The sequence below is a fragment of the Acomys russatus genome, chromosome 14 (genome assembly GCF_903995435.1).
Source record: "Acomys russatus chromosome 14, mAcoRus1.1, whole genome shotgun sequence".
NCBI lineage: Eukaryota > Metazoa > Chordata > Mammalia > Rodentia > Muridae > Acomys > Acomys russatus.
The window spans coordinates 31,352,349-31,370,022 of NC_067150.1; the positions used below are offsets into that span (position 1 = coordinate 31,352,349).

At 35.8% G+C, this 17,674-nt stretch overlaps 1 protein-coding gene across 1 annotated transcript; it reads right to left on the bottom strand.

Annotated features, from left to right (window-relative positions):
- Positions 1 to 14,297: 14,297 nt before the first annotated feature.
- Positions 14,298 to 15,230, bottom strand: LOC127198328 (olfactory receptor 958). Its single transcript, XM_051156223.1, has one exon. It carries the CDS (start codon positions 15,228 to 15,230, stop codon positions 14,298 to 14,300), a length of 933 nt encoding a protein of 310 aa, XP_051012180.1.
- Between the last annotated feature and the right edge of the window lie 2,444 nt (positions 15,231 to 17,674).

Here is a 17,674-nt window from a genome sequence, read left to right on the forward strand (position 1 = left end):
AGTCATTCATTTTTGCTAAGGCTGGGTCTCTCTCCTGACCTTATGCACATCCCCTTGCTCTATCTCTCCAAAGATCACAGTATATCTCCTGCATTTTCTCGAGTTCTTCATCCGTGGTGGGTTATAAAAATCCTTGGTGACTTATAAACAGCAATCAAATGAGAATGTGAGCTATCTCTTCTGGTAAAATGGTTTAAGATTTATTTATTTATGTATGTATGTATGTATGTATGTATGTATTTATTTATTTATATTATGTATACAATCTTCTTTCTGCATGTGTGCCTGCCCGCCAGAAGAGGGCAGTAAAATGGCTTTAAAACTCCATTCTGCTTTTTATGTTTCTTTTGCTTCTTCTTTGAGATCACAAGGATTTTGCCCATTGTAGAGCTATGCATCAAAGGACAAGTTTATAAACAGCAACCTAATTTATGTAGGGCACTTTGTCTCCTAGTTACATTGACAGATCTCTGAGGGCTGCAAAGTTTAAAATATTGTGAATAAATTCTCTAGAGTTCTTATTAAGACCATTGATATATTCTAAGCATAGAGAATTATATGATTTTTCGCTCTATACTAATATTTAATCACTTATATTGTCTTTTGTACTCTACTAAGTTAGCCTGTTGATTCTTTAATTAATGTTAGAAATTCCCTATTTCTATTTCTCAGTTTTCATAATTATTTGTTTTGATTTAATTGAAAATGACATGTATCTACATTTTAATTATTCTTCTACTGAATGACATTGAATAAGACCTTTAAATATTCTCCATTTACTTGCTTTACTGAAGAGTATTTTTTATATTTCATTGCACTGCTTAAAATTAAATTAAATATTTGCCTCAATTCTCACTAGTACAGAAACTCCTGATAGACAATTAGCTTTGCTGAAAAGATTGATTGAGCACTACTTCCTCCCAAAGCCTGTGTCTGCACCCTCCTTTTTTCTCTATTATTCATGCATGGGTGGCCATAGGATCCCCTTTCTGATAATAGAAGGCTTAGCTGGATGAATTAAAAAGCATCTTATTCCTTACAGACATGAGGACAAATTGAAGACACTTAAATTTGTATTAAAATATCATTTATTAATATAGCACTTTTTATTGTCCCATGTTTCCTGAGGAATATCTTGGTGGCTTTGCTTAGAACAGACCATGCACCTGTCACACTGAAAAAAAAAAAAACCATGTTGAGATTCTGACTTTGATATATGGAAGGTTACCGGTGCAAGATGTTTTGGCAAAATATTCATGAAAAATAGAAAATGCATCAGTTCTGTAAATACAGTATTAACCTAGAAAGAAATTTGGCTATATGCTTATCCCTCCCTAATGTAAATGTTCACATTAAATAGTTCTATGTCTGCAGCCATATGGACAAAGACTAGAATCAGGGCCACTCATTTAATCTGATACCTTCTTGGGATCATGCTGTACACTCAGGAACAATGGAGTGATCATCCCCCTATGTCCCTGCCCATGACGTATCAGTACTCACTTTCATGAATATCTACCTTCTCCTGGGGATTGATTGTTTATGAAGAATTAGGTCACATCATATATGTCAGACTTTGAGTTACCTAGTGTTTATAAACAACATGGATAAGCCCACCTTTTCAGGTAGGAATTTATACTTCTTCAAAGTAGAGAACTATCCAAATCCATGTCAATCCCTTGAGAACCTCCTATGAGTTGCTCTAGCTGACTATGGCTTCCGTATCCTCACCCACGGCAGTCAATTAGAATACCACAAATTTTTTAAAAAACATTTCTATGGAGATTTCAGAATGCTGAACAATGCAGAGGGCTTAGTTAACCATGAAAGACCAAGATATAAATTTCTGGGTAGGTAGACAACTCTGACTGAGCAATAGAAAGGATTCACTTGAGTATTCACAAACACTAAAACACAAATCACAAACCGATTATTGATACTTTATTACTCACATCATGTGTATCTTTATTCTGCATCATCTTCATAGACTATTTTCTGTTTTGGGAAAGTTAATGCACTGTTCATGGTTTTAATGAAGCTGTAAAAGCAATTTCAATGCTTAAATTATAATTTGTGGAACCACAGATATTTTTATCCTGTTTAATATTTATCAATAAAAAATATTAATAACCTGCTGTTCTTCCTCTGAGTGCCACCAGGTCTCCCTCCTCCAGGGGACATGGTCAAAGGTGAGGCACCAGAGTCCGTGTGAAAGTCAGACCCCACTCTCCACTCCGCTGTGGAGAATGACTCTGATGTTAAGAATACTGGCTGCTTGCAGGGGCCCCCAGGTGCAATTCCCAGCACCCACAAAGTGATTCGGCTATCTGTAACTCCAGTCCCCAGGAACTTAGCACTCCTTTCTAGCCTCCCAAGTACACAGACATTCACTAAATAAATAAGTAAATAAAATTTCAAACATATTGAAAAAAAAGTATTAATAGATAATAAAGAAGAATGAAGATACATAAAAGAGAAAAGAAAGAAGACATACGCCTAAAAGAAAACCAATATGAGATGAAGGAATAAGAAATGATAATGAGGTGGGACATAAAATAAGTCCATTGGAAGACAAGAAAATTTAAGCAAAAAATTACTGGGGAAAAGAAACTATGATAGTGTTTGGGGAGAGGGGTTACAATGATTGGAACCTCGGTGTGGGAAAAGTCTTTTGTGTCAAGAGTTTGAAAGTGGACAGTAACCATTGCGATAAGCTCTACCATGAGGAATATTTGTATCCCATTTAAAAAAAAATACCCAAAACTGGGCTCATTGCTGAAGACAGGAGATAGCATTGCCCTTTTCTACTCTGAAGGCAGATGTGAACAAGACACAAATAAGCAAATAACAAACATGTATTTGAGCTTGGTGTCTGCCTAGTTGTATGGCTCTTTAAAATGTTCAACTTGAATGGACTGGACCTCATCCCTGAAAAGAGGTCTACAAAGGAAGTGCAGGACAGCCAAGGCTATACAGAGAAACCTTGTCTCTCAAAAATATAAATAAAATAAAATGAGGTAGCCGATGGGCAGTTCAGGATTCGCGAGGGTCCTCTAGTAAGGGAGACAGGTGTTCTCTCTGATATGGACTCTCCTCCCAGCTTTTCAATTACTTCCCCTTGGCAGGACTGTCTTTCCAGACCGTAAGGGAAGAGGACACACTCAGTCCTGACACACCTTGATGAGCTGGGTTGGATGGGAAAGGGAGTTCTCCTCCTCTGAAGAATAGGGGAAGGGTAGTGGGGAGAGGGAGGGTTGGGGGTCAGAAGGGATGAGGCTACAACCCATATGTAAAGAGAATAAGCATCACTGAACCTAAGCCAATCGGAAGCACTGTCTTCACATAGCGGACTGTAGTGTTTCTGCTGCTGCTGTTATGGTTAGTATTGTTTGTTTGTTTGTTTGCTTGCTGATTTTAAGTTAGTCTGTAAAATAATGGGTCCCATTGTGCTTGTTCGCCTGTGTATATTATTTTATTATACTTAGTCCTCCACCGTTACTTTCTCTGGTGCCTTCATACCCTCCTGCTGGTCTTCTTGTACTCCTAAATAATTCTGCTTCTTGCTCTATCTGCCCTTTAATTTCTTAAGACCATGTTACATACTAGATTCCTAGAGCTGGAGAATGGGAGCTAGAAAAGGAGGAAAAAATCCAAATCACTGAATTAAGAGGAAACAACACAGTGTACAGTTACACTTACCAGAATATTATGTAATTAGCCTGAGGTGTATATGGGATTGTTGATGAAACAGAATTAATATAGTTTAACTGTCTGACGCAACTCAAAGTTATTGGCTAGTAAATATTTTAAAACAATGAGATGGACACATAACAGAATTTAAAATAAAAGATGTATTACTTCTTTTAATCTTTATACAAAGTAAAAAGATATAAAATGTATGATTGCTACTGAAGATTATTTCTAGTTCATTATCCTTCCTCTAGACTGTCTGCCACTTCCAACTTCGTACCGTTCTTCAGCATTTTTTTCCCTTGCTATAAAGCCCCTTTAGTTGCTAATGAGATACGCTTGAGATAAGAAACTTGGCTTGGATTTGGCTCTTAAAAATTAGCCTAGGTCCTTTCAGCTTTAATATTCGAGTTACATTTTCACCAGTACTATCAGCGTAATAATGTAACATCCTTCATTCTACCATACTGGTTCGTGGCCAGCAGAAACCCAGCAGCAGTTCCAAGAGATGGCAGCATGATGCTAATGAAGCCAGTGAATTAGTGTGTCTAGACGCCTGACCTTCAGCTCTGTTGTCATGGAAACTTAATTTTCTCAGCACACAGAAAATCCACCTCTGAAACATGGATTTAACAATAAGCAGGCATGCTGCCTTCAGCCATATAAAAGTCTCATTTTATTAATGCACTAGTATTCCAGGATACATACAACTATTTGAGAAATAGTCTAGTACATACAGGAAGTATGAAGAGAAAAAGTCCAATTTATCATGCAAAATGGAAATTTTTCTCAGATTTCAGTTCTCAGCAGAGAGAACAAAGAAGCCAGATTTAAAAAAAAAAATGAATCAGGTTAAATTTAATAGTTTATCCTTTATGGTTTTATCTTCTATTAGTAAATTAAGGAAGAACATTAAATTAGAATGAGATGCAGTTAAACATTTCTTGTTCTGATGAATAAAAATGTAATAATGCCGGTAACACTAGAACTTCAATAAATAGAATTAGACATAAAATTTCAAGAACAAGTAGTTTTTTTTCCCATTCAGGGAATCTCCAAGTTTCTGACCAGTGAAAATTTTGTCACATTCAATTCCTACACCACCGTAAGGAACTCACTACACATAGTGCTTTAAATTATGGCCACATGTATTGTTTGTATCTCAATATAAATAAATTCATATGTTCTGAGAACATACAGAGTACAATTCTACAACTCTAATTCCTCCCTGCTTCCAGATAAGCTTTATTTTGAGAATTGAACTTTTTAATTTATCAATAATTTGCTTGGTTTTCTTATTGCATATAATACATCTAAGAGTAAATATCTTAAAGTTTTCTCCTTTTTATATGGTTCCAAAGTTGAACAACTTACATGTGCCCTCTACAAATTTTATGATTTACTGTTAGGCCCTGAAAGATTAGAATCTATTGCATCCTTTAGAGGTATTGCATCTGTCTCTAGAACACTGTGTATTTGTTATATAAATGTCAGTCTCACAGCAAATCCTATGTTTCTCCCTAGGTTATTTGGAAATATCTTGCTGTAATATATGCCAAACAGGTTGATATAAAGAATGATAGAAATCATGAATAATTCTTTGTGCACAAGAAAGAGCTGTCATTTGTAGAGAGGGATGCAGATACGAGTGATGAGTTATTTCTTTGTTTCAAGGGAAATCACAAGATTAATCAGACTGCTTTCATCAAATAGTCTAGCAACTATTCTATTGTTTCTCTAATTCTACCTCCTACTTCCTATTTATTCATGGGACCTTTTGAGAGCTCCATCTGTTATTTTTGTGCTAACAGATTTAATGCCACAAGAATTTGCCAATATAGAACTAAGAGACACAGGGAGGAAAAACATGAAGACATGTTCCAACAAAAATCAGAGGTTCATTTGGAATCTCCATTTTTGGAGACTTTCATGTGTTAATTTGAGGAACAAACTGGAAAAGCTAAGAAAACTCCTGTGATTTCCAAAGGTAGTTCATTTAAATTTTTCTTCTAAACGTAAGTTTCAGCAGGTACATGAATGTATACGTAGGTCTGAGTTTTGGTTTTCTTGATCATACATTTCTATAGGTGAGCATGATTTATTATTACCAGTGATGAATGATTTATTATTACCAGTGATTTATGACATACTTTGAGTTTATCAGTAGTATAGATGTAAACGGGAAACATTCTGATTTGCTTAGGTGTTCCAACACTTTAGCCAAGATGGTGGTGCTATTTCTTTTTAAGCTTTATGGAACCTTTAGGTGGTGGAATCTCACTGGAAGAAATGGCTCACTGGGAGCTGGACTTTTAGTCTCCGCAGCCCCGCCCTAATTCCTATTCACTTTCTGCATCCTGTAACCAGATGCTATGTGACCATCCAACTTTCTGTCTCTGTCACCAGGCCTTTCCCACCTGCTATCATGGTGGCCTCACTATGATAAATTGTACTTCCCTGAAAATCTGAGTCAAAATTTCTTCCTTAGTTTATCTTTTACGTGACACTTAGCAACAGAAATGTAACTTTACTTCAAAATAATATTAAAAAACACTAAAGGAGAAAGTGTCACTTGCCTCTTATTGGATCTGCGTAATCTTTATCATTATGTCTCTTAGTTGATCTGCCCATTAACATATATTTAAGTTACCTGATTTTTTTTTTAAATTTTGTGTCATAAATTTAAAATTTCCTATACAAATACAATGCACAATCATTCTTGGATTTTGGCTCTTTCTTCTACTTTACCTATATTATTCTCCATTTTGTATAATTTATATGTCAGAGAAGTTGAACTCATCTCTCTCTCTTTCTCTCTCCTTCTTTTTGAAACAGAGTTTTCTGCTGTACCCCAGGCTGTTGTAGAATTTACTATATACTGAAGGATAAACCTGAACTCACAGTGATCCTCTCAGAGATTTCTAGGGGCTGGGATTATATTATATTAATAACCCTCTCTATGTAGCTTTAGAATTTTTCTTAAATGTTTAATTATTTTTTGATAAATGAATAAATTAAAGATAAGACAGCTAGATCATTCAAGTTTTAGTTTATAACTTGCAATAATTCTTTGATTTATAAATTAAAATTATAGTTTATTAAATAGACTAGCTCATAAACTGAACAGATAAATTTTATATGACACATACCTGAGTTTTCTATTCCCTTGCCTCTAGTTTTTAATTCCATATTTAAAAGAGAATGAGAGTTATTGGATGTAGGTGAAGATTATTAAAGTCTACAAGAAAAAACTCATATGGTGAAGCTTAAGTTTTTAATATGTACCAGGAACTTTGATGAGTGTCTTACCAGTATTTTTTAATTCAGCATTCTCAACAGACCAGTGAGATAGATAGATTGCTACTACAGAGTCATTTACATATCCATGCTTGCTGCTCTTCTATTGAAAATAGTTATGAAATGGAATCAACCTAGATGTCCATGAACAGATGAATGGACAAGGAAAAAAAGATAGCAATATGCACAACAGAATGTCGCACAGCTTTAAAGAAAAATGGCATGTGCAGTTAAAGGGGTGGGACTAGAAAAATATATTGGGTGAGAAGGTATCTCAGGTTCAGAAAAACAATGCCATATGTTCCCTCTCATATACAGATACAAGCTTCAAATATTTTGTTTAACTTAGAGCAAAGGTAGATGGCAAAAGAAAAAAAAAAGAGACCTCAGACAGCACATTAAAATGAGAATAAAAGATTATAAATAAAATAAAATGGAATGGAATACTCAGGAAAAATATTCACCACCAGGGAAAGATATGGGAGTAAAGAGGAAATCCCAGAGTAGAAGGGAAGAGAGAACCCAAGAAAGGCTGCGTGGAAACTAACTACCTTACAATTCTACTTTTAAACTGCATGATAGTAGAACACATGTGAAGAGAAAAAAGTAGTGGGAATACTGAGAATTAAAGGATTAATGGAGGATGGAAGAGAGTCAGGAACGGTGAGTCAGTCAACCAAAGCTAACAGTGTATGTGAAAGCCTTATGGAACTGCACTAAATAGTAGGAAATTTTCAAAGTACAATTCTGAAATAATAAGGAGTAAGTAAATAATAACCCTGCATGAGTAGACAATGTTGCTCCATGAAGACTTGAGTTATTAGATGAAAACACAAGTACAAGACACAGGACACCCTCTTAAGAGTTATTAGTCAAGGATGCCCCAGAAGACTCTAAAACAGTACAGAGTATACCCACCATGACTATATGGTAAGAATCGATTTCCGAAGACATAACATAATTTGGCTTCATGACATGGAGTAGTCAGTTTTAAACAACCAGGAGGATTCCTGTTGGCTGGCTTTCATAATATTGGAAAGTGCTATCCAGGCTACTTAAGGAGAAAAAATGTCAATGGTCTTATCCAGCACTGGACTTTAAATGCTATAATACTGATTTGCTAGGCAAAATAAATCTTCCAGTGCAATAGTGGCACAATTGTACAGAATAATTAACTATTTTTCAGTTAGGTTTAAGCCTGCTTAAGAAGATGGAATTAAATTTGCTGGTACTATAAGCCTGATCAAAATCCCATAGCGGAAGAGGCCATTGGACCTAGAGGAGAAACATGCTACTGTGATTTTGATGAATATTAATGCTGTCAAACTGTCTTATAAATATTTTTGTTTATATACTGCTCTCAACCTTGTTTAGAAAATCTTTTGCAGTGAACACCAGACACTAGAAAGATGCATAGGATATTAGAAAAAGAGATGCAAAGCTCAGTCCCACATGAGACATTGATATGCACCCAATGATCACCAAGGCTCAGGAAGTTTTGCAGAAAGAATAGATAGAAAGACTAATAGCGTGAGAACGTAGAGGAGTGCTGTGAAGTGCTGGGGTTACAAACAGAAGACTGGCACAAGGTCAAATCACCCCAAATCTTAGCACAGATGGCTTTGGCCCTGATTCATACTGTCAGTGGTTAGATTTGGCGGGGTCGGGGTAGGGGGTATCATTCTTTATTGAAGATGTAGCCAGTGGCAAGTTCCCATGTTCTGGAGGACAACCCCAAGAATCACTAATCGGATATTGGGGTATCTTTTCTTAAATTGAGAAAGACATGAAGTTTGGAGAGCAAGCAATGAGGAAATATTTAAGGATTTTGAAAGTAGAAATGTGTGCAGGGTAAATATGATCATATTTCATTACTTACGTGGATGAGGTTATCAAGACACAGAAAATGTTTAAAAACTGAAATAGTTCTGAAAACTAATGTAGAACATTAGATTAATACAAGTTAATCTAATGGACTCTCAACATTTGGACAGTTTTCTGCAACCAAATGAATATCATTTGTAATTTATTTCTTAAATTTCTTCTTTTCAATTTTAAAATAAGTTTAATTTAATTTTTGAGTTTTTTAAATTAATTCATTCATTTTATTTTTAATTTGTTCCCTTTTCATTGTGATTGTAGCCCCTTTCTCATTGCCTCCTGGAAGCTACATTATCACTCAACCAATGAGCACAATACCTGAATAATTTGCAGTTTTAAACAAATGTAAAAGTAGAAGAGAGACTCGTTTCAGTTTCTTTGAAGGATGATTATCTGGATCTCATTTTCTGCAGCTGCTATAATATATTCTCAACAAAAGCAATGTACAGAAAAAAAAGGTTTGGCTACAACTGAAAAGCACTGTTGATCTTGGCAGGCCAATTAAGGAGCTAGTTGCATTAGACTCACAGGCAAGAGCAGAGAGCAATTAATAAAGCAAGCATGCCAGATTGCCCTCAGTTGTAGTTTTCTTTTTGATTCTAAGGCCCTGACCATGTGCCACCCACATTCATGGTGAGTTTCCCCAAGTTAATCAACCCAATTAAGAAAATCCCTCACAGATGTGCCCACAAACCAACCTAGTGTAGACTCCATCCCAGGTTATTAACATCAAAACTAACCACCACAATGCAGGAAAGAACAATTTAAGTACTCTAAACAGGTAAGGTGATTCTGAGAATTCAGAGTACTGACTGGAGATGGCTATAATAAGCTGAGTGACAATAGTTACCAGGTCTGCAATCAAATGACCAGCATTTCCAGCATCTTCTTGGTGACTTGCTCATCTTAGAAGCCTGAAAGTCAACCATATCCTACTGACTATGTGAAATTCTGCCCCACAATAAGAACATCTTGCTATCTGATCCTCTGTGGTTGAAGTTATTTCTATTTAGAACATGTTTTAGATAGGTGCTCACTTTCCTGTGGCTTATCCCCCAATCTCTAGTTACTATCACAAAAATCCACATAATTCAGCATCTCTATCACACATTTAATCATGATTAGTTTAATGCTGGAAAATTAGGAATCCATGATATTAACTTCTTTATGCTACATAATGCAACAAAATGGAACATTAGTTGCTTTCATTGAACTAAAACAAAGCTTACGTGAAATACTTGATATAATTTAGGTTAGAGAAACTGGTCCCATGATCTGTTGTAGGATCTCACTCTTACCCAGCCAAGAGGTTCCTGTATGACCTAAGATAATGAACAGAAAAGGGTCCTTAGAAAGAAGTGGCTAGACTGTAACACTTTACATTTGAAAGTACAAAGATTGGTGTGTTTTGGATGGTAAGAACATTTCATGGGAATACAAGAGAGAGGAGCCCTCTTGGTTCTATTAATGAAGGACCTGTCTTGCTTTAATATTGACATTGACTGAAAACGAACATGTATGTAGTTGATTTGGTCACTCACTCTTCCCAGCACTATTGTTTCTATTAACAAGTTCTCCTTAACTTCATAGAAAATTAAGTGTGCATAATATTATCTTTTATAGAAGAGAACACTTTGGGGGACTGTATGGCTTTAAGAATCATGCAGGTACTTACCTAGAAAAACTAGACATACGACTCACTTTGATATAGTGTCCTTCATGGTGTGTAACCAACTAGTCTCATTACTCTCCACTTTATAACCCCCTCTCCACTCTTTCATTAGGACGTCTGTCACATCTACTCATCATTTAGTCTAGCCATACAGTTTTCTTTGAGATCACTATACACATTATGCCTCGGTGTTTCCATAGGTCTTCATTGTTTTCTGGTTCTGTTCACTGTGCCCCACAAGCAGAAACAATCAGTCACTAGCCTTCGCTCTTGATGTTTCTCTGTATTGAGATGACAAGGGCACTGGAGTCAGTCCTCAGGCTATTTAATTCTAGTTGTGCAACATATTAGCAAGAGAGAAATTTAAATATTATTTCTGTCTTCACCTGTATATAATAAGATGGCACCAACACAAGTACTTCACATAATCAAAGGAGTTCCTGTAAGCATTGCACATAAAAATACTCAGCATAGTCTAAGCCCTAAAAAGGCACGAACTGGTGTTATGTTTTATCACTGAGAATTCTATTATCTCTGAATCTAATATCATAGAGTGATACTACTATGATGAAATTTTACATGAAACCTAAATATCATTCATAAACACAGAATTTAATATTGGTAACTGAGTTACTTTCCCAGGGCATCTGACAGGCAAATAAAATTAACCTTATTTTGTGTAATATCTCCCACAATCCCAAGCAGTATAAGGATTGAATAACTGATAATCTTCATATTAATGCACAAAATATAGAAATTTGAACTCTTAAGGGGTGAGGTTATTCATCAAAAAACAACAACCAAAATAATTAATGTTTTAAAAGTTTCGAGGCTTTGAAAGAGATTGAGCTCTTTAGGCATGATGGTCAGGGTTTCCATAGAAAGAGAACAGAGAAGAATGTGTGGTTAAATTAATCTATGTTTCATCCAATACAGTCAGGAGGTTTGGCTTTCAATAACAATTGCTTAGGACACAGGTGAAAGGAGCATAAGGTTGAAGTAAAGTTGTGTATACACTATATAGTTAATACAAAGGATCCAGCCAATGTACTTAACATTCATTTTTAAGAATGTCCAGGCAGTGACCCACAAAATTTACTTTGGCAACCTATACACAAAACTAAAAGCATTTGGTATGAATAAAAAAACTGAATAAGTTCCAAAAAGCAAAATAATCATAAATGCTTCCCCTGACAGTTTCTTCCCTGACTTTTAGTTGGAAGAACAGAGTTGTTTGTCAAGAGACTGAATAAACTTGGGAGAATTATCAAGTCTATGACAGTAAATGAACAGCAGAGAGATAATGGTGGGTTCAAATATTTTTGAAAGACCTTAAACTTGTGTGCAGACAAAACTGTATTGTGTTTTAGGTCTCACAAAGTACTGTTGGGGTTACATAGTCTACAAGTCTTTAAGTATTTCCCAATGGAATCATTTCCAGACATATAACACATAAGTTAGATAAGAAACAATTGGTTGGTGTTGTAATACTGGGATAAATTCACTGAGATCCTGTGTTCCTTGAAGGCTTCCAAAACTATTTAATAAAATCAATTATTTGATATGATTAAACAACCATCATATTAGTAGTGTCATTATGAGACTGTAGTCTAATGAGAATGAGCCCAAATACATAATACTAGTCACAGTGAATTTCATTTTTCATAGGGTTGGTACTAATATCACTTATCTAGGGATTTTCAAACAAAGAAATTAAATGTGAGGTCAAACATGGGATGGAGAGAGCACCAGTCATGTAAAGTTATTTTCTTTCCAGGTAGTTGGGGGGAAAGGGCAACCGCTCTTTTCTCACACTGTCATTTAAGTCTAATAATGGTAAGAAATGGCAACCAAAATTACAATAAATCATCCTGTCCCATCTAAGAGAATAACTATTATGCCAAAGGAATAAGGTTAAAAGTAAAAGATCCTTCGTGGTGGTGAGGAGAAACAAAAACAACTAAAAATTGAAAAATGCATCCAATTTTTGAAACAGTGTTAGGTTCCTTCCAAAAACCCAAAGTAAAATTATGTTACGCACTACATCCTACTATCAGATTTGTAAGAATATATAAAGGAATGCTGAAAAGATGTCTGTATCTGTATGTTCATGTTATCCACTATTTGAAACAGATTCTGCATTACCTGAAACAGAAACTTATGTGTCTGTTAATAGATGAAAATATGTTTCATGTGCATTATAAAGTATTGTTCAACCTTACAAAGTAGGATTCATTAACTGGGGCTATAGGAGCCCATCTGAAGTACAGCAAAGTGAACAATGCTGGAATAGAAAACAAATACTAAATATATGCCACAAATTATGGAATCTCAAAGACTTCAGTACTCACAGGGGAAAATGGAGGAACTAAGATAAGAAGTTTGGATTTGGAAAAATGTTAGGAGATGAAACTTTCAGCTACATTGGAACAATCAGTTAAAAAGATTTATTGCATAGCATGGTGACTATAGTTAATGATCACGTATTATATGTTTGAGGAGTATTAATTGGATTTTTAGGGTTTTCATCACAAAATATGAGCAAAATAGTATATGTGTAAATTGAGTAGTTTTAACCATTCCACTATAAGGAGATATTTCCAAAAAAGCACAGCAGGAGGTGTGTGTGTGTGTGTGTGTGTGTGTGTGTGTGTGTGTGTGTGTGTGTTGGGTTGCAGAACATGTAAAACTGTAGGCAACTGTGGAACACTAAAAACAGGAAAGACTCTTGCCCAGGGAAAAGCACACCAATTAGTTGTACACTGCCAAATGGTCACTCTTGAAAACACACATACAGGTAATCTTATATAGACTAAACAGGTTATGTTTAGGGATATATATGCATGTAATAATAATTAGTGTAAAAAGAGTTCATGAGTCTGAAGGAGAGTGGGAGAAATATAAGGGATGGTTTGAAGTGAAAAAAGGCAAGAGTTAAATGTAACTGTATTATAATCTAAAACTTAAAAATATAAAAAAAAATTTAAAAAGCATAATGAAAGTTGTCAACTATTATAACCTTATTTAAAACCATAACCCAAGAAATAAATATATAAATAGATATGTACATATGAGAGAAACCTAATGAATATGGTGATACTTGTGCTCCATTACTGATTTTTTTCTCCTTTTCCTAATATTTGTCTTTCTATTTAAGATCGTCTCACACCTAGTAGAAAAGGACTAAATTAAGAGCTCCACAGTTGAGTGGAGAGTGGGGACTGACTTTCATCTGAACTCTGGTGCCTCATATTTGACCACGTCCCCTGGAAGGGGAAGCCCGGTGGCACTCAAAGGAAGGATAGCAGGCTACCAAGAAGAGATTTGATACCCTATGAGCATATACAGGGCGAGGAGATCTCCCTCAGTCACAGTCATAGGGGAGAGGAGTAAGAGGGAAATGTGAGGGAGGGAGGAATGGGAGGATACAAGGGATGGGATAACAATTGAGATGTAATATGAATAAATTAATAAAATATATTTTTTAAAAAAGAAAAAGAACAGTGGGCCATGCTTCTACAAGAAAGACATTCTTTTATGGGTAGATAATAATTAAAAGAAAGGCAAATTAAAAAAACAAGACTAAGCTATTTTAATGGAGAACAATAAGCATCACTTATGCTATTTTGCAGTGTTCACATAATTCAATGTACTCTGAGTATTCCAAGTTATCATCATATGTCAAGATTTCAGATTAAAATTTCACATCTTGGCATAGAAAGAATTCCAGGGCAATGTATTCATTTATTTTATCTTCCTAGCCCTTAGAAACAGGTCCCTTCCCATGCAGTATTTTTTTCAGAGCTATCTTCACTTCCTTATTTCTCAAAGTATAGATCAAAGGGTTCAGCATTGGTCCTACTAAATTCATCAGAATTTGGACCACAGTTCCCAGCATAGGGTTGGGTGTGGGTTGCAGGTATACAGTGATGATGGGCCCATAAGCACAGAGGATAGCAATAAGATGGGCACTGCAGGTGGAGAAGGCACGCTGACGTCCCTCAGTTGAGTGAATACTCAAGATGGAGGTTGTGATTCGAGTATAGGACACAAGGATCAGAAGAAAGCAGACAAGGGACACTAGGCCAACATTAGTGAAGCTTACTCTCTGGGCTAAGGATGTATCAGCAGAGGCCAATGGCAAGATTGCTGGTATATCACAGAAGAAGTGATTTACTTCATTGGGACCACAGTAAGGCAAAGTGAAGGTGAGAGATGTCAAGATACTGGAATGGAGGCATCCTAATAGCCATGTCCCCACAGCTAGAGCTACACAGATCCTTGAGCTCATGATGACGGAGTACCGCAGAGGGTGACAAATGGCAGCAAAGCGGTCATAGGCCATCACAGTATACAAAAAACACTCAATGCTCCCAAGAAAATGAAAGAAAAAAAGTTGGGAGACACAATCTTGATAGGAGATGAGTCTGCTAAGTCCCATAAGGTAGAGTAGCATTTTAGGACAGGTCACAGAAGAGAAACCCATGTCAAATACAGACAAGTTCCCCAGGAAAAAATACATGGGTGTGTGAAGGCGGGTAGAGGAAATGACAGCCACAAGGATAGACACATTTCCCACCAAAGTGCAGGCATAGAAGGGCAGGAACAACACAAAAAGCATAGTCTCCAGGCCCCCTGTGTGTGGGATTCCAAGCAGGATGAACTCAGTCACTACTGAGCAGTTCTTCATCTCCAGAGGAGCTAGTTCTGGGAAAGGAAGAAGAAACAGAAAAGATGGAGAATGTCCTGGTTTAGCATCCATATAGTGCACATGACAAGGAAATGGCAAGCAAGTGGCACTGTTTTGGCTCTATGCTAAAGAAAGACTGCATTAGATCCAATTTAGAAAGGGTTTTTTAAATGCTTGCCCTAGCCAACTGAATGTTTTGTACACCAAATAGTTTTGCTGTCCTGATTCCAAATGCAGATGAGAACAGATCAAGCTTGACGCAGGAAGGACAAAAATCCATATAAATATATGCTGCTCCTTCAACATGGGGGTGAGATACCAAATAATTTAATATTTTCACATCACTAGAGTGACGAACTACAGCTTCAACTTCATGGCATTCGCAATTAATAACAGCCTCATATTTTATCCCTTTGTTCCTGAGTACAGTAAGTCATGGAGTAAAATTGAGAGATCACTACTCTACAGCTGGACAAAGGTTTATTTACTCCCAGTCCGCTTATTCTCACAGAATGTCTATGACTAATACTTGACTATTGGATAGGATAAGCAGCGTTGATAAATCCAGATTAGCAGCAGAAGTTAGGATCCAAAATATTTTTTGTAGATACATCTGTACAACACCTGTGATGGCGTGCTCATGTTGCTGTGCCTGTAAAACCAGACACAGAAGTTATTTGTGTTCTTTCCTCCTTATCAAGCAGTGAAAAATTAATGTGTCTTTCTTGCTGCCATGTACACAAGCATACACACACGCTTAAACATAATTGTGAAGTTTAGGAGTGGATTGTGTTATATGTAACTATAACTGTGGTGAAAAAAAAAAGGATGCTGGACATTATTAAATGCTGAGAAATTAAATACCTCAAAATGAAATAACTCACTGTGAAAGAAAAGATAGTATTCTTCCCAAATAGCCTTATAAAGCAATTGATACTATCTACCTGCTCTTTTCCTATATTCCACTAAATATTTATTTACTTGGCTCTCATAACTGGAGAAGACTTGCTATTGTTCTACAAAAAAAAAAAAAAAAAAGCAGGCTCCAAACAAAAGCCTCATTATATCCCTTCCAAAGAAGCTTGACTGTCACCCATTGAATGGAAATGCAAGTATACCTACCTAGATATAGGCTTATTGAAAATTTCTATTTTATTAAGCTTTTTAAATCTAGTAACAATTCTTTATCTTTAAAGGAAAGTGTTAAGAATGGTGTCAAATAGCCAACGTACAAGGAGGATGGACTATGACAGAAAGCACTTGCTATCTGTTTTTTTCAATGAATAATCCTATTCATCATGAACTCTGAGAACATTTGTAAACAACCACTTCAAATTCTCCTCTTCCTTGGATACATACAGTATGAGCAGATATGAACATGACACTTACGTGGCTTACAAGGAGGAGTTTGCTCTTTAAGGTTCTGCCTGTTGGCCTTTCTGTGGCTGTTACTTTATATTGAAATAGGAGATCTCTGTAGAAACCACTGAGAGATCTTCTTCCATGCTGGTTAAAGATTGTTTTAGCCAAGAAACTGGAACAGTGACACAAAACTGAATGTGCCTCTATCTTCCACAAAAATATCTTCCAGGCATAACAACTTCATTATTTCCTCATATATGGTGATTTAAATGTCTTCGGAGCCCTTGGGATCCAGTGTATATGTAATATTCAAACAGGTTTCTGAGCAAAGGGAGTAATCAGATACTAATAAAAAAATCTGACTAAAGTGCACATGATAATGCTTCCTCTAGTGGCATTACTTTAAATTTTTTTTAAGTAAAATAAATATAAAAACTGGTAGAGCCATAGCTAGACATCCTACTTCCATGACTGACTTGGGAAAAGAAAAAGTGTATTGGCTATAATTCAGTCTAGGACACATATAGAATCACTCCTCAGCATAACTAACTATACACTATTAAATTCTCAAATGTCAGTCATATACTTCAGTCTTTTTTAAATGTCCAATTTCAAATATTTTAATCTAACATTCCCATACTTCTTGCTATAGACTCAATGAAGTCTTCCAAAAATATAAACATAAAGTACCTCAAGCCATAAGACATATTGGTGTGAGGGCACTTAATTAAAGCTACCTAAGATTGTAAGTGTGAGAACTTGGTTCAGTAGAATCAACATTTTTAAATAAAAGGAAGGATGACCAGGATACTTTTACTCCTTTTTCCCATTCTCTGTTTTTCACCACCAGAGGACACAGCAATAAAATGGCTGTACTAGTTCACTAAACCAACTGATTCAAGCCTTCCTCTTGGATGCTTGTTTATGTCCATGGCAGGCTTTCATGAACATTGCAGTAGACTAAAATAGCTCTAATTTTCTGATATTTTCTATTAGTTTGATTTGAAAATGTAGCTCCAATTACTAGACTTCCCAACAAATATGTTTTTCAATTGACAAAATTGAATTCCAAAAACAGAAAT